At 43.2% G+C, this 19,003-nt stretch overlaps 1 protein-coding gene across 2 annotated transcripts in view; it reads left to right on the top strand.

Moving 5' to 3' along the window:
• Positions 1-19,003, top strand: part of LOC140066978 (unconventional myosin-If-like) — a 255,331-nt gene that overhangs the window by 108,651 nt on the left and 127,677 nt on the right. For both annotated transcript variants that reach the window (XM_072113886.1, XM_072113887.1), the window contains 3 exons: positions 14,398-14,594; positions 14,670-14,750; positions 18,666-18,752. In XM_072113886.1, the coding sequence (XP_071969987.1) occupies positions 14,398-14,594; positions 14,670-14,750; positions 18,666-18,752 (365 nt within the window). The remainder of the gene's footprint in view (positions 1-14,397; positions 14,595-14,669; positions 14,751-18,665; positions 18,753-19,003) is intronic.

Below are 19,003 nucleotides of genomic sequence, written 5' to 3'. Positions count from 1 at the left end.
GACAATAATTCCCCATCTACAAAAATTTGTGCAATTTGATCGATACCCCTACTTTCCCAGAATCTCCGATCCTTAAATTGCTGCAACTCTTTTAAATAATAATTACTCCATAATGGTGAATATATTATACTATCGTTCAGCTCATATTGCTTTTTAACCCAATCCCATACTTTACTAAAACACATACAAATTGGTATCCGCGCTAATTCTGAGAATTTCAACACCCCGGATTCCAAAAAAACAAGCCCACTATTAAATTCCATATTTACCCTTTGTGCAATAACTTTGATTGTTCCATCATCTTTTCCCCCTAGTATATATTGAAGTACAGAAGCCACGAAATAGAGGAAGAAATTCGGCAATGCCCAGCCTCCCTTTCTTTTGGGCTTATAAAGATGTTCCAATTTAAGTCTCACCCTCTTACTTCCCCAGATTAACTCATTCAGGAGTCTCTAAATGATTTAAAAAAATTTGCCACTAATTTTATTTATTTATTTAATCATATTATAAAATGACTTAATCTTTTTTTTCCCTATTTTTACATTTTCTTCTTCTTGGCTTGAACAAGCGTCCATGCGATGGCTTGAACAAGCTTTCATCCGATCACTTATTCAAGCCTTTACACTGCAATACACTTGCAATACACATGCTGAGCATGCTCAGTTACATACAGCCGGGTCCTGCCAGGATGTGGAACCCGGCACAGAGAGGAGGCGGCAGCCCCAGGTCACTTGTCAGAACCCGAGGCTGCGACAGGAGGGATCGGTAAGCACACCGGGGGGTCCGATGCACAGTGGGGGCACTTACACGCCACGGTCATGCTTGACCGCGGCGTGTAAGGGGTAAAACCCGCAGGATCGGAGTTTTTCCGATCCCGGGAGTTAGTGCCGGGTCTGGGTTGTGATATCACAGCCCGACACCAGCACTATACTGACCCGATGTCCCGAAATCTTCTTCTGACGTACCACCGTAAAAAGGCATTGTGTCAGAAGAAGTACCCTTAATGACCGCCATAAAAACCCGATAGGGCGGTCATAAAGGGGTTAAAAGATGAGAGAGGCCTTTAATTGAATCCTAGGTATACCTCAACTATGAGAGATAGAATGTCATTTTGTAACCATCAGTTTTTCTGTCATTCATATGGAAAACAGTCATTTAAATTTCTTATGCTATACTCTAAAAAGTTAATAAAATTCCTATTATCATGCCAAGTCATTAATTCGATACAGTTGTGGGGATTTATTTCCTTATCATTATTGTTCAAAAGGGGGTTAATGATACCCAAGGGCAGTTTATTTGAATATATTGGTCCACCTATTTAGAATACCTTTAATATGAGGAAACTTTCCTTCCCACTATAAAGATTAATTGTTATATCTTCAATTATATCTTGTGAATGTGAGCAAATACACCTTCCATGCATCAATTGCAAAATGATACAAAGGTATTAAAGGAGTGTTCCCCTTTAAGCAAATGAATGTTATTGTTTGAATGACTTATTACGGTCACAGAGAACAATCAGAGCTGTGTGATATAATGAGCAGTGGACCTTTGTGGCCATGGTCAGATTTCTGTCCACTGGTAGTAGCATTAAAACTTTTTATCCAATTACAGCAAGCAAAGATCTAGAAATTGATAAAGAGAATATATTGAAATATTGTAGAATTTCTATTGCTGAAATGGGAACACCCCTTCTTCACTCTACTTATATCTAGAAAAAGATTCTGAAGATCCTGATGAATAGATTGATAGATCGGGGGGCAGGGCAATCTGAAAATTGATTTTAATCAGTTCCCTGTCTAAGGTGTTATTCACATGGCCATCTGCTTGCTCACACCGGATCCGAGGTGTAGCACATGGTCAGCTGTAGAATGGAGGGGGAGTGAGCACCCTCCTATAGTTTGCCTTGTGGCCATTCAGTCTCATTCAGACAATTAAGGTCACATAGACCTTGTCAAGTAGTGTGTAAATATTGGCTATTATTTTTTTTTTCCGACAATCAGTAAATATATACAACAAACTATAAGACAACTATTTTAAGGCTTTGTTCACTTTATAGATATTTTAAAACCTTTCCTTTTGGCCCATTCTATAGGAAAGCTCATACCACAGTTTAGTTTGCTGCACTTCCCTAACACCTCCCATAATACAACACTTCGATCATCTATCAGATAGAAGGGGGTACAACTTACTTAGTTCAACAGCTGGGTCTTTAAAGTTAATGGGCCTTATTTACTAAGGGTCCGCAGATTGCATTTCCGGACTACCCAACATTTTCAGGGTTTTGCGCCGCTGTGACAGGGATCTAGCAGGGGATTGTGTTGCAGGCGATCGGATTTTGGCACAGTGTCGCCAGCTTTCATGCGACAGAAATTGGGGGGCTGGCCGTCGGACGATCCGACTGATTCGGACTGAGCTCAGGATTTAAGATTCAAATTGTGTTGCATCCAATGTACTTACATGCACCAGGAAGAAGATGGTGAACTCCGGCGGACCTGAGCGGGGAAGTGACACATGCACTTTTGGGAACTCTGAGGGACCGGGCAAGTAAATGTGCCCAAATGTGTCATCAAAATAACAAATAAATATACAATGTTAAAAAACTGACATGACTATATATGCAGGGGGTAGACAATGGTGATGTCTGTATTGGGAATGAAGGGATAAGAATGGTGTATGTACATGGGTCCGCGTGTAAGGGGCTGGAGGGTTGTAATTCCATGGCTCTGTGGTAAGAAAGCTACAGGGACAGGAGGGATAAATTTACATGGCACTGCATATAGGAGGCTGGGCAGCCTTCTATGTAGCACTGTATGTTGGGCAGGTGACTTCCCTTCCATAAAAAGGTAATACATAGTATAGCAGCTTATCATAGCGGGAGTAGATCAGGGGCGTAACCTTGCAAGGATGTCGCTATTCCAAGCGTGGAAGTCAGGGCTGTAGTGCACTCTGTCAGCCTCCTTTCAGAGAGACCTCTCTGCTTCCTTGTTTAGCAGCTCTATCCAGCCTGATTAGGCTGCTACCACTACCTATGTTCAAGGAGCACAAAACCTGACCAAAAGGGAGGAGGAATGGACCGCCCCACTCAGCCTTCGAATCCATTCCATATAAATCCGGCCCAGGAAATAACTGCTCCAAAAAATAACTTGTTTAAGCCAAACTACTCGGATTTACAGTGTTTGCAGCTGGACAAACACATGCTCCACATTAAGGACTTGCATAATAAGAAAACCTAGGGGAAACATATCGCCCATCCACAGTAACCCTTCAGTGTCTCACAACACACATCCACTATATACAACATACAGAGACACATTTACAGCATATATACACATACAGATGAAGTATATTCAACATATACACAAATAAATATACAGCATATATCCACACACAAACAGCATATATACAAATGCATACAGCATACATACACATGCATACAGTGATATATAAATATATATTTACATACAAATACATATACCATATATACTCGAGTATAAGCCGACCCGAGTATAAGCCAAAACCCCTAATTTTAGCACAAAAAACTGGGAAAACCTATTGACTCGAGTATAAGCCGAGGGTGGGAAATGCATTGGTCACAGACCCCCCCCCAGTATATAGCCAGCTAGCCCCCTGTAGTATACAGCCTGCCCCCTGTAGTATACAGCCAGCCAAGCCTGCCCCGAGTAGTATACAGCCTGCCCACAGTAGTATACAGCTTGCCCCAGTAGTATATAGCTTGCCCCCAGTAATATATAGCTTGCCCCCAGTAGTATACAGCTTGCCCCCAGTAGTATACAGCCACCCCAGCCTGCCCTCAGTAGTATACAGCTTGCCCCCAGTAGTATACAGCCTGCCCAGCATTAAAAAAAATAATAAACTTATATACTCACCCTCCGGTGGCCCCGATGTGCAGCGCTGCTCCCCCGATGTCCGCGTGGCTCGTCTTCTGGCTTCCGCGCCCGTCTTCTTTCTTCTGCTGGGCGCCGCCACTGCTCTCCCCCGGCCGGCAGGCGCATAGTATGACTCTCCGCTGCTGAAATCATACTAGGCGCCGCCCGAGGGTATAACATGGCGGCGCCCAGCAGAAGAAGACGGGCACGGAAGCCAGAAGACGAGCCGCGGGCATCGGGGCCACCGGAGGGTGAGCATATACTTTTTATACTCGTATTGACTCGTTTGTAAGCCAAGGGGACGTTTTTCAGCACATTTTTTGTGCTGAAAAACTCAGCTTATACACAAGTATATATGGTACATTACATGAGTATTAATTATACTCATCCACAGGGCCAGATTAAGTTTGGTGGGGGACCCCACTGAATGTAGTCCATACAGGGAACAGCCCCCCAGAAATCACTATACACAGCTCCCCCAGCAATCACTATACACAGCTCCCCCAGCAATCACTATACACAGCTCCCCCAGCAATCACTATATACAGTTTCCCCAGCACTCACTATATACAGCTCCCCAATAATCACTTTATACAGCCCCCAATAAATACTCTATAAAGCCCCCAGTAATCACTATATACAGCTCCCCCAGTAATCACTGTATACAGCCCCGGTAATAAATATATACAGCTCCCAATAAACACAGTATGCAGTCCCCCAGTAATCACTATGTATAGCCCCTTAGCAATAACTATATATAGCCCACCAACATGACCTATATAGAGCCCCTCCAACATGACCTATACACAGTCCCACAGCATTAACTATATACAGCCATATATCCATTTAATAACTATATGCAGCCCCCTATAATAACTATATATATACAGCCTCCTTAACTATGTACAGCCTCCCTATAATAATTATATACAGCCCCCAATAACTATATACAACCCCCTATACCTATATACAGTCCCCCTATAATAACTACATATACATCCGCCTATAATAACTATATACAGCCTCAATATAATAACTATATACAGTCCCCCTATAACAATTATATACAGTCCCCCTATATTAAGTATATGCAGCCCCCCTATAACTATATACATTCCCCCTATAACTATATAAAGCCTCCCTATGATAACTATATACAGCCTCCCTATAATAACTAACTATATACACCCCTCCATAGTAACTATATACAATTCCCCTATAATAACTATATACAGCCCTAAGTAAAATAATATAATTATACTCACCTTCCATCATTCCCCGATGCGCGCCAATCTCCTTCCCTTCCCTTGCAATGTCAGGAGAGTGGATATCGGAGGTGTACAGCTCTCCCAGCAATCGCTACATACAACCCTTCCAGCAATCACTATATACAGCCCTCCCAGCAATCACTATATACAGCCTCCCCAGCAATCACTATATACAGCTCCCCAAGCAATCACTATATACAGCTCCCTCAGCAATCACTATATGCAGCTTCCCCAGTAATCACTATATACAGCCCCCAGTAATCACTGTACACAGCCCCCAGTAATCACTATATACAGCTCCCCACCAATAAATATATAAAGGCCCCAGTAGTCACTATATACAGCCCCCAGTAATCACTATATACAGCCCCTAGTAGTCACTATATACAGCTCCCCCAGTAATCACTGTATACAGCTCCCCCAGTAATCACTGTATACAGCTCCCCCAGTAATCACTGTATACAGCCCCTAGTAATAAATGTATACAGCCCCCAGTAATCACTGTATACAGTCCCCAAGCATTTACTATATCCCCTAACATTACCTATATTACAGTCCTACTGAATTAACTATATACAGTCTACCTATAATAACTTTATACAGCCTCCCATTATAACTATATAAAGTTCCCTACAATAAGTATATACAGCCTCCCAATAACTATATACAGCTCCCCTTTAGCTATATACAGTCCATTATAATACTTATATACACAGTCCCTTATAACTATATACAGCCTCCCTATAATAAGTATATACAGCCTCTCTATAACTATATACAGCCTCCCTATAAATATATACAGTCCCCCTATAATAACTATATACAGCCCCCTATAACTATATACAGCCTCCCTATAACTATACACAGTCCCTTATAACTATATACAGCCTCCCTATAATAAGTATATAGAGCCCCCTATAATATCTATATACAGTCCCACTATAATAACCATGTTTACAGTCCCCTATAATAATTATATACAGACTCCTATTATAACTATATACCCCCCTCTACAATAACTATATACAATTCCCCTTTAACAACTATATACAGTCCTAGGTATAATAATAAAATTGTACTCAACTTCCATCGTTCCCCCGATCCAATTGACCTCCTTCCCTTCCCTCACAATGATTTCCTATGTGAACAAAAGGTTGACGGTATATTTAGTCGATAACACAACATGGCTGCGACAGAGTGACCAAGTTCCACAACGTATCTGGTGAAACACCCGAAAAATGAGCTCGTTTGCTAAGGGAACGACATGTGTAGGAAGCTATGGAGACGACTTTTGGAGGCAGCTATGGAGACGACATGTGGAAGCTGCTATGGAGACGTGTGGAGGCAGCTATGGAGATGTCATGTGGAGGACGGTTATGGCACCCGAGGTGATTGTAAGGAGGTGGGAAAAGGATAGATTTTAGAGGTAAAAGGTTATAGTAGTCGATTAAAGTTGCTGCAATTAAAACAATGTTAGTTGGATCTTGGGATGGAGCTGGCGGTCCGCTGCCAGGTGAGCTTTCGCCTGTCCAAGCCCCTGCCTCTCGGCTCCTCCCCACCCAAAATGGACCCGGGGGCCCGAAGCGTTTACTTTGAAAAAATTATCATTTTCAAAGCAGGCGGGGGCTACAAACAGCATTTCTAAAAACCTTTTGTGTAAGATCAAGTGTAGTACTGTCCTTATAAGTATTTGGCCTGGTTATGGCGGGGGAGGAGAACGTAAAGAGATGCACAAGTAGCGCTGAAATAATATCGGTCAATTATAAAAGTTTGGCGGCTAACACAGAAGGGTGGTGACAAAGTTAACAAGTTTGATGTGGAAGCCGTTAAAAGAACCCAACATTTTGCCGGACACAGCTCCTTTGCTAAGGGGACGATGTAAGGAGGCAACTATGTGGACGACTTTTGGAGGCAGCTATGGAGACAACGTGTGGAGGTAGCAATGGAGACGTGTGGAGGCAGCCATGGAGACAACGTGTGGAGGCAGCTATAAAGACGACGTGTGAAGGCTGCTATAAAGACAACGTGTGGAGGCTGCTATGGAGACAATTAAATTTGGATAGTGCCTGTATGTGGCAGCCCAAAAAAGTTTTCAAAACAGAGGAGCGGGTAGGTGGCCCTCCAGAAAAATTAAATACATAGAGTACCTGTATGTGGCACTCTCAAAAATTGTTTAAAACAGAGGACCGGGTAGGTGGCCCTCCAGAAAAATGAAATAGATATGGTACTATAGCTAGAGCCAGTTGGCCCTGGCAAAAATAACCAGTTGCTTCTGCTTTAGTGTACAAAGAGGAGGAGGAGAATGAGGAGGAGGAGTGCATACATTATTCAGGTTGAGCTGCTTTCACCTGGTGGAGAATGGAAATCATGAGAAATCCATGCTTGATTCATCTTGATAATCGTCAGCCTGTCAGTGCTGTCAGTCGACAGGCGTGTACGCTTGTCGGTGATGATGCCACCAGCTGCACTGAAAACCCGCTCTGACAACACGCTAGCGGCAGGGCAGGCAAGAACCTCCAAGGCGTACAGCACCAGTTCGGGCCAGATGTCCAGCTTTGAAACCCAGTAGTTGTAGGGAGCTGTGTGATCATTTAGGACGATGGTATGGTCAGCTACGTACTCCCTCACCATCTTTCTGCAAAGATCACCACTACTCTGCCGAGACTGGGGACAGGTGACAGTGTCTTGCTGGGGTGACATAAAACTGGCAAAGGCCTTGTAAAGCGTACCCCTGCCAGTGCTGGACAAGCTGCCTGCTCGCTTACTCTCCCTCGCTACTTGTCCCGCAGAAGTACACCCTCTGCCACTAGAGCTGTCAGAAGGGAAATACTGTTTCAGCTTGTGCACCAGGGCCTGCTGTTATTCATGCACTCTCACACTCCTTTCCTCTACAGGGATGAGAGTGGAAAGATTTTGCTTGTACCGTGGATCCAGGAGAGTGAATACCCAGTAATTTGTGCTGGAAAAAATTCTTCGTACGCGAGGGTCACGGGATAGGCAGCCTAGCATGAAATCTGCCATATGCGCTCCCCTTACTCCCCTCACTGGCCTGACTCTCCATTTCCTCCTCCTCCAACGCCTTTTCTTCATACACACTGAACAGTTAAGGACTGAGCAATAGTCCCCTCTTTTGTCTCACCAACATTCTCCTTCTCATCCTCCTCCACCTCCTCCGATACGGGCTGAGAAACAGACCGGAGGGTGCTCTAGCTATCAACAAGGGAATCTTCTTCCCCCGTCTCTTGTGACGAGCGCAAAGCTTCCGACTTCATGCTGACCAGAGAGTTTTTCAACAGGCCAAGCAGCGGGATGGTGAGGCTGATGATGGCGGAATCGCCACTGACCATCTGTGTTGACTCCTCAAAGTTACTCAGCACCTGACAGATATCAGACATCCACGTCCACTCCTCATTGTAGACTTGAGAAAGCTGACTGACCTGACTACCAGTTGAGGTAGAAGTTGACATCTGGCAGTCTACAATCGCTCTGCGCTGCTGGTAAACTCTAGATAACATGGTTAATGTTGAATTCCACCTCGTGGGCACGTTGCACAACAGTCGGTGATCAGGCAGTTGGAGGCGGCGCTGCGCTGCCCTGAGAGTGGCAGCATCTGTGGTCAACTTTCTGAAATGCGCACAGATGCGGCGCACCTTCGTGAGAAAATCAGACAGATTGGGGTATGCCTGAACTATGAGATTTAACACATGGGCCAGGCATGGCACATGTGTCAGTCTGCCGTGTTGCAGAGCCGCCACCAGGTTAAGGCCCTTGTCACACAAAACCATGTCTGGCTTCAGGTTCAGCGGTGCCACAGATCGGTCTGTGCCGTGATGCCCTGTAATAGCTCTTGGGCGCTGTGCCTTTTATCGCCTAGGCTCAGCAGTTTGAGCACCGCCTGTTGTCGCTTAGCGACGGCACTGCTGCTGTGCTTAGAGTTTCCAACTGATGGTGCCATACCCACGGATGGTAATTCGGAGGAGGAGGTGGAGGAGGGGTGGGAGGAGGAGGGGGCATAGTAGGCCTGAGAGACCGTGACCGAGGTAGGCCCCGCAATCCTCGGCGTCGGCAGTATACGAGCGGCCCCAGGGTCAGACTCGGTCACAGCCTCCACCAAGTTAACCCAATGTGCCGTCAGCGACACATAGTGGCCCTGCCCGGCAGCACTCGTCCACGTGGTTAGGTGGACCTTGTCAGAAACGGTGTTGGTCAGGGCACGGATGATGTTGTCTGATGCAGGGCTGGGACGGCACATTGGGAAAAGTAGTGGCGGCTGGGGACCAAATACCGAGGGGCGGCCGCCGCCATGAGGTTTCAAAAGGCCTCGGTCTCTACCAGCCTATAGGGCAGCATCTCCATTTGTATCAGTCATGATTAAGAGCGGTTAACACGCTAGAAATGCGAAGACCTTGTTATCTCTCTTTTACGGTGATTTATCAAATAAAGAAGTGTGCTTTGGATACTGGCTGGACCATGAGTGGATCTCTCTATTGGTCATTAGATACCTCAGCAGCGAGGTGGCCCGTGCCTTTTCCTTCACACAAGGCATTGTGTTTGGAAGGTGAGCTCATTTCTTTTCTCCAGTGGGAGCATGGTGCCGCCCCCTCGTCGAGCAGGAGGCACGCCACCTGAGGCGAGATGCTCAACTCGCCTCATGGCAGGTGCGCCCCTGGTGGTACGTTCAGTATGGACAGTGTTGTGGTGAGATGTCATCTCGTTGGAGCTGAGGTAATGTGCAGTGATGGCAGTTCCACACACATCATTACTATAGTAACCGAGCAGGACAGTCTGTCTTGGAGGTAGCTTCACCTTTCTTAGAAAGGCCATCAAATTTTGTAAATCATAAAACCAAACAATTTTAAGCTCAATTTTGAGATCAATGACATTGGGAAACATTTATTAAGAATGGTGCAAACTGCACTAAGTGTGGCTTGCCTGTTTATAATGCAGGGTGCGCCAGATTCAGGATTTCTGGCGCCTGTTCTTCATGAATCAGGTGCTCCATGAACTGGCCCGACAGAGTGCACCATTTTTCTGGTCTATCTTTAAAATGGTGTGTTCAACACACTTCTGTTGGACTTGCATGTTAAATCTGGCACACGGTCCAACTGAGCGCTGGAACGCCCCCTAATTTGTGTTGAATAATGCCTAGTGCATCTGTATCACAAAACGGATGTGTGTGACACATTTGTGGTGCAGACACTTCTTAAATACCTGTGCAAGTAGTTTGCACTAGAAAGAATGCACAAATTCCACCAGAAAACTGGCGCAAGCCCTTAGTAAATGTGCCCCATTGAGTTTTTTTGTATTAATTTATTTATAGCAATATGGGTTTTTGCATCAGAAAAAATACCTCTTTAATGATATCTTCTTCCTATGAATGGTGTTCTTATGTAACCTCCCTATATAGTGAATTTTATTGTGGCATCAGGGATTTTTAAAAATATTTTTATTGGGTTTTAAGTTACGAAACTAAATATACAACAAAACGTCAAGTTGTCCAAAGCATAAAAACCCAGCAGGTTTGTCTGAATTTTGCTACAAAATTTGGTTTGGGACTCTGGGACTTTGAGACAACAGGGACCTGAAAAATAATATTAATTATTTATTTATATAGCGCCTACAGATTATGCAGTGCTGCACAAAGCATAACAAATTTGACCTTGTCCCCATGGGGCTCACAATCTAAACAATCTACCAGTATGTTTTGGACTGTGGGAGGAAACCCACGCAAACCACGGAGAGAACATACAAACTCTTTGCAGATGTTGACCTGGGTGGGACCAGAACCCAGGACTCCAGTGCTGCAAGGCAGAAGTGCTACCCACCGTGCTACCCTATTTAAACACCCTAAAGCGGCTTACAAAATAAAGAAATAATACAAGGTGGTCTAGGTGTTCAGTCATTCTCATAGCAGTAGCTGCAAATTCATAATTTAAAATTTAACATTTTTTGGAATTTGAAGTTCCTAAATATGGAATTGAAGAATTTCAAATTGAAGTTCCATGAATGTGGAATTGAAAAATTTGTAGTTGATGTTCAGGGAATGCAGAACTTATTCAGACACTTGCAAAACCAAGCTACATGGGATCCATTCTTTGTTCAACTTAAAAAATGTTAGGATATCCAGGTTGGTTGTAGAGTGATGAGACCACTGGTGGTGCTGAACACATGCTCTGACAGCACAATAGCCACAGAACAGACCAGCACCTGCAAGGTATAGAGGACATGCTCTTGCTACGTTTCCAATTTCCCTACCCAGAATGTGTGGACAGATAAACCTCAACCATAGTTCCATGAGTCACATTCTGCCTTTTAGTACTATGTGCCCCATGGTGGTGAAGATTGAGCAGAAGTGATAATGGCATTCTACATTGTGGACATGCTCACTTTGCTAATGTTCCTGCTGTGTTTGCAAATTCCTCCTCCACATGCTGCCAATGTTACATGAGAACTTAGCCAGTAGTTCCTTCACCAATGTGCGCCTACATTCCCTCATTTAGTCTCATGCTCTAGTATTGGAATTAAGGATGCTACGCTATCATTATATTGTAGTGTAAAGCAGTATATCATAGTATATGCAGTGTAAAGCTGCATCGAGCAATGCAGGGCATGAACACCAAAAATGCAAAAACATGGCATATACTTTAAGCAGCAGTTCTGACAGATCTGTATAGTTGGCCAGGAAACTTTGCACCACCAAGTTGAACACATACATATTACAATAATCAAGTTGGCGTGGCCCAAAACTGCTACACCACCATGCCAGGCTTGAGGTTCAGTGTCAGCAATCACTTATATGTCTGCTCCTGGATCCCAGGTCCCCTGGCGGTGTGTGGTCTTTTGTCCAGACAGATGAGTTTTAGAATACCCAGCTGCAGTTTCCCTATGGGTATGCTGTGAGTACTGTGCTGTCTTTCCCTAGATCACATATAAAAGTAAATAAACAGTAAGAATCATAAACATGTTCAGTATCATTGCGTCCCAAAATGTCTGATCTATCAAAATATAATAACTGTTATTCCCGGTGTTTAACCCCATAACGGAAAATAGCGCCAAAAGTCGAAAGTGCCAACTTTTTGCCATTTTGAAAAATATAAAAAATTCTATAAAAAGTGATCAAAAGGCCATACAGTCCTCTAAATGGTAGCATAAAAAATGACATCAAAAGTAAAAAAAAAAATGGCACCCCCACAGCTCCATACACTGAAATATGAAAAAAGCTATTAGCGCCAGAAAATGGCAAAATAGATTTTTTTTTTTGTACAGGAGGTTTTAATTATTATAAATGTATGAAAACATTATAAAACCTATACAAATTTGGTATTTCTGTGATCGCACGGACCCAAAGAATAAAGCAGACATGTCATTTGGAGCGCACAGTAAAAGGGGTAAAATCCCTGCAGTTGGAATTTTTTTACATGGCATGGAAAATTAAATACCGTGCAATTTCTTACACAGAAAACAAGCCGTCACACAGCTCTTTACATAGAAATATAAAAAATTTATGAATTTTTAAATGTGAGGAGTGAAAAATAAAAATAATACAAAAATGAAAATGGGCATGGTCCTAAAGGGGTTAAGTGGAAAAACTATACTAAACAGGGAAGAGAAAAACACTGTATTTACAATTAAACTAAAAAGATTACAAAAAAACAAAAAGTAAAAACCGGGTAGAAAATAGATATTAATACAAGACGATAGAAAAAGCATTTGTTATATCATGCATTAGTAAAAATACAAGATATCAGTTTTCTGATTAAGACCGACTGGAACTCGAGTCCCTAATTGGAATATCCAAAGTGTTTCCCTTGGGACTAATATGCATTCTGCATAAGCTTACAGGAGCACTGTTAGATCGTACTATTAGCACGATCTATCAGGCATTTACTGCTGGGAGCCCGGCGGTCCTTCATAGCTGCCATGGAAGCAGTCAGTACCTCCATGCCTTGCGCGAGCCCAGCTTTCACACACAGCCGAGCTCACGCAGCGATTGCACGTGCTCTGCTTCTGTACACACTGGAGCAGATTTATCAAGCTGTCTGAAAGTCAATATATTTCTTGTTGCCTATGGCAACCAATCACTGCTCCCCCTTAAAATATTCATGAAGACTGGTATAATGAAAGCTGAGCTGTGATTGGTTGCCAGCGGCAACTAGAAATATTCTGACCTCTGACAGCTTGCCCCAATGTTCTCTGGCAACAATCTTCTGAACTACATATTAAACAACAATATTCTCTGAGAGGAGCAACTTTTTCAAACAAGAGATGATTGACGATTTATGATTGTTCTGTAGCTGAATACAGGACCTTCAAGATTTTGTTGAATGATTCAAAAAATGCTTACAATCCTGTCTGGACTTTGCAAGGATTGTTGTATAAACCTGTACAATCATTTTAGATTTTCACCTGTCCCTAATAATAGGAGCCTCTGGCCAGTGCAATTGCTGCTGTTCCACAAGTCCCTGCCTAGCTGACTATGATGAGAAGCAAGCTCTCCCTAGCTATGTGTAATGGTGTCAGGACATGTGACCCTGCTCTTATGCTGCAGAATAACATGTTCAGCCCCAAAAATCATGCCTGCAGGGGACATGCCGTTGGTGATTGGCTTCGTTGCGTACCCGGATACCGAATAGTTGCGGGTATTCAGGCTCCGGGTCCATATATGCCAAACCATTGGTTGTCCCATATCAATAATATCAGGCTTGCTGCTGCTAAATTGTAAGTGGCTGGTTATGGAAAATGGTTGGAACCCCACATTGTTTTCACTAATAATTTAGTCTTTTCTTAACATGATTTGGGGCTCCCCCAACTTTGTTATAACCAGCCAAATACAATAAAGCAGAAGCATGCTGACGTTACTGAGGCGGTGAGCTCACAATTTTGATCTTTCTCAGCCCAATAATACTATTAAATATGTCAAAATGCTATGACTGTATAACGTTACAAAACTGTAGCAATGCAGGGCATGAAAAATGCAAAAACATGGCATATACTTTAAGCAGCAGTTGTGACAGGTCTGTATAGTTGGCCAGGACTATTAAATATGTTAAAATGCTATGACTGTATAACGTTACAAAACTGTATGATAGTGTATGAATGCAATATCAGCAAAAAATGCTACCAATTATTATTCATATATCTATTTCAAAGGAAACATTTCTCACATAGAGCTCAAAATTTATGTAGATGTTTAAGCTGTGTACAGCTATTTTCATATAATTTTCTTGTCTGCTTTCTAGTCTTAGCCTTTCCTGCCTATTTGCTTGGTATAGACAAGGAACGTCTTAATGATAAACTAACCAGTCGAAAGATGGATAGCAAGTGGGGAGGCCGGTCTGAGTCTATCACGGTCACCTTAAATGTGGAGCAAGCCACCTATACACGGGATGCTCTGTCAAAAGCTTTGTATTCAAGAATCTTTGATTTTCTGGTTGAGGTAAAAACTAAGCTAATGGGTTATATGGTGTTTACTGTTTACAGTTTATCCTCAATTAATCTTCTTGTATTTTAGTCTACAAATAAGGCCATGCAAAAACCATACGAAGAATACAGTATCGGAGTGTTGGATATCTATGGCTTTGAGATATTTCAGGTATGTTTTCTACTTGTTTTGAAGGAATTCTGTAATTGTTTCTTTTTTAAATTGTCCTCAGTAATGAACCAAAGTACAATCACTGAATATATACTAAAACATAACCTTTAATTGGTATAGATAAAAATAATAGTAAACATTTAAAATTCAGAATAGGAATACCAAATGCCAACCAAAACAAAAATCATACACTCATCAATAAAGTACCATGTCAAAACTTTCCTATACCTCACATAAACATAGGGGAACTGATAAAACACGTACCTGACAGTGTGGTTAGTACCAACTGGATGTGAGACCCCGGGCACCATAGCCGCTTTATCTTGATGTACAGTCTATGAGTAGGTCATAGAACATCAGATTAGGCAGGGTCCTTCAAAGAGAGAGGTTGAGCAAGTGGTGGTAAGAAGAGTGGACAGAGGAGAGTAAAAATGGAGGCAAAACAGGAAAAGTACTTTACAAGGTGTGGGGGTGTTGGGACCCTCGGTGGAGAGAGTCCTTCATACACCCTACTAGCCTAAAATCGTGACTACAGTCCTAACTGACTGCCATCCAGACCGGAACCTGTCCCACTATCCCTAAAATTCAAATGTTCCACGATAGAGATAGGCTTGTTCAAAAAAATAACAAGAACTGTCAGTAGATAATTCAGGTCACTATATTCCTACATGGCATGTTTCGACTGCATGAACAGGCTCATCAGGGGCTTGTTCATACACCACTTATTCCTGCATCCTATGCACTTGCAGACAACTGTGAAGGCAGCATGAGAGATATCATATTTCTCTCCAGATGACATTTTGTTCACCCATGCTCCATCTTGTTTTAGCTGGGGGCCACGTTGTCCACTGTCAGCCATGTCCGGATTCAAACATCATTTTCTGTAAACTGTTTAGAAACTACTTTGTCCTTGCTACTATTTGCATTGTCTTTTTCTGCAGTTGCTCTGCTTGAAGGTCATGTTTTGTGCATGTTTTGACTTATGCATAGCTAACACAAGGACATTTAGTATAAACATTCTGTTTCTATCAAGTCTAGTACTTTTCCAGTGTAAAAACTATACATGGAGTTAATTTAAGAAAAGGCTTAAAGGGGAGGTTCTGGTATACTCAAGCTAGCCTTTAGCATTACAGTATTTTATCACCTTTTCACACCCTCTGTAAGGTTTTTTCTGTTTCTATATACACGACTGCCAGCTTCAAATAAATGCAGTGATTTGAGTACAGCTTATGACTGTGTATGTCTCATTCTTTGTGCTACATATCCCAGAGCTGGGAACAAAGATCTATAAATTTGGCAATCACCTGCCGATGGGAAGTGCTGTTTGAGCCCTAGATAAAGATCTCCAACATCAGGAGACATTCCGAAGCATGTATGTGACAGTGGCTGCTCATAGTACACATCCTAGTGATGGGAATACCATTTGTCAGAGAATGCCAAGGTATGGCATGGCAAACACGTGGCAAACATACGGCACCCCTGCACAAAATATGGTTCTTTGGGTCAGTGGATGCAGGTTTAGGATGCAGGATTAAGAGGTCTATGAACCTGCCTCTGATGAGCCTGTTTATGCAGGCAAAACATTTAATGATGGGATACAGTGACCTTTAAATTATCTATTGACCGTTCTTGTCATTTCTTGGGACACACCTATCTCTATCATGGAGCATTTGAATTTTAGGGATAGTGTGTAGAGATGAGCGAGTATACTCGTCCGAGCTTGATGCTCGTTCGAGTATTAAGGTACTTGAAACGGCTCGTTGCTCGGACGAGTATTTGCCCTGCTCGAGATCGAGCATTTAATTAAAAAAACACAGTGAAAAACAATGAAGAATAGAATAAAAACAGTGAACACAGGATCATTTAAGTGAAAAACACAGTGATAAACACAGTGAAGAATAGATTACAGATGTTCGGCACATCTGCTTACTTGTTGGGAGATACGCGCGGAACGGTGCGAACAAAATAGTATGTGAAGAACAATATATATGTGTGAAGAACACATTGAAGAACACAGTGAGCAGGACAGAGACACCGGGGAGCAGCACAGAGACACCGGGGAGCAGCGCAGAGACACCGGGGAGCAGCACAGCACGGAGACATCGGGGAGCAGCATGGAGACATGGGGCAGCACGGAGACATGGGGCAGCGGCTGCAGGGAGACATCGGGCAGCAGGAAGACATCGGGCAGCACGGAGAGATCGGGCAGCAGGGAGACATGGGGCAGCAGGGAGACATGGGGCAGCACGGAGACATCGGGCAGCACGGAGACATCGGGCAGCACGGAGACATCGGGCAGCAGGGAGACATCGGGCAGCAGGGAGAGATCGGGCAGCAGAGAGACATCGGGCAGCACGGAGACATCGGGCAGCAGGGAGACATCGGGCAGCACGGAGACATGGGGCAGCACGGAGACATCGGGCAGCAGGGAGACATCGGACAGCAGGGAGACATCGGGCAGCAGGGAGAGATCGGGCAGCAGGGAGAGATCGGGCAGCAGGGAGAGTTCGGGCAGCAGGGAGACATCGGGCAGCAGGGAGACATGGGGCAGCACGGAGACATGGGGCAGCAGGGAGACATCGGGCAGCACGGAGATATCGGGCAGCACGGAGAGATCGGGCAGCACGGAGAGATCGGGCAGCACGGAGAGATCGGGCAGCACGGAGAGATCGGGCAGCACGGAGAGATCGGGGAGACTTCAGTGGAAGAAGAGGAGCGGATCCCGGGACAGCGTATCTCCCGACAAGTAAGCAGATGTGCCCAACATCTGCAATCTATTCTTCACTGTGTTTTTCACTTAAATGATCCTGTGGTCACTGTTTTTATTCTATTCTTCACTGTTCTTCACATCTGCTAACTTGTCGGGAGATAATATACGCACAGAACAGTGAAGAATAGATTGCAGATGTTTGCATACATCTGCTAACTTATCAGAAGACATTCTTTTTCAATTAACACGTTTTATTCCCGAACCATGGTCCCTTTGAAAAATGCTCGAGTCTCCCATTGACTTCAATGGGGCTCGTTATTCGAGACGAGCACTCGAGCATCAGGAAAAGTTTGTCTCGAATAACGAGCACCCGAGCATTTTAGTGCTCGCCCATCTCTAATAGTGTGCCCATATAGGGACAGGTATCGGTCGGGGTGGCAGTCAGTTAGGACTGTAGTCCTAGGATGAGGCTATTAGGGTATATCAGGGACTCTCTCCACAGAGACAGCGTCTGGTAGGGAGCTCCACACTGGGTCCCAACACCCCCACACCTTGTTAGTACTCCTCCTATTTCGCCTCCATTTTTTACTGTCCTCTGTCCGCTCTTCTTACCGCTACTTGCTCATCCTCTCTCACTCTATGAAGGGCCCTTCCTAATCTGATGTTCTATGACCTACTCATTGAAGACTGTACATCAAGATATAGCGGGTACAGTGCCAGGGTGCCCGGAACTATAACATCAGGTATGTTTGTTTTATCATTCTCACTATGATGATGTGAGGAATAGGGAAGTTTTGACCAGGTGCTTTATTGATTTTATCTGTACCAATTAAAGGTTATGTTTCAGAATATACTCACTGATTGTACTTTGGTTCTGCTGCTTTTGGTAGAGTTGGTAGGAGTGAACACTACCCTCCTATATTGTATTTCCCATTGTGCTCAGTAATGACAATAATCTGTCATATAGAATATGTATTCCCCCAGATAAATTCTGGGACTAAATATCCAGACATTTATTCATGTAATTCCCTTAGCCATAACAGCTTCTATTATACCATCCATTTTGGAGTGAATATAATGTATTATAATTTTTTTAATTCCTTTATTTATGTAAGGGAAGAGTTAAAACAGTATTTCTGCTTATGTCAGCCTGAAATGCATGAAGTCTTGGAGTTAACTAGCCACCTTTACTCTTATGTACACAGAAAAATGGTTTTGAACAATTCTGCATAAACTTTGTCAATGAAAAACTGCAGCAGATCTTCATTGAGTTGACATTAAAGGCCGAGCAGGTAACTATATATACAGAAAATTAGCAAAACCTGGAAGTCTTAGTATAATAAAACATTTATTTATATGCTGTATAAACAAATACATCTTGAGGCATTACATTAATGTTATAAAAGTGTACACCAAATAATTTTTATTTATCTGTTTAAATTAAAATATTTTTTGCCTACTTTTTCACCATACTGTATGTGTAATAATTGAATTGTTCTTGCTACCTTCCCTATCCTGGAATTGCCTTTAAATTTGTATAGTC

Source organism: Engystomops pustulosus, chromosome 1 (genome assembly GCF_040894005.1).
Source record: "Engystomops pustulosus chromosome 1, aEngPut4.maternal, whole genome shotgun sequence".
NCBI lineage: Eukaryota > Metazoa > Chordata > Amphibia > Anura > Leptodactylidae > Engystomops > Engystomops pustulosus.
The sequence above is the reverse complement of the archived record's forward strand: the minus strand, read 5'-3'. Positions and strand labels throughout refer to the sequence as shown.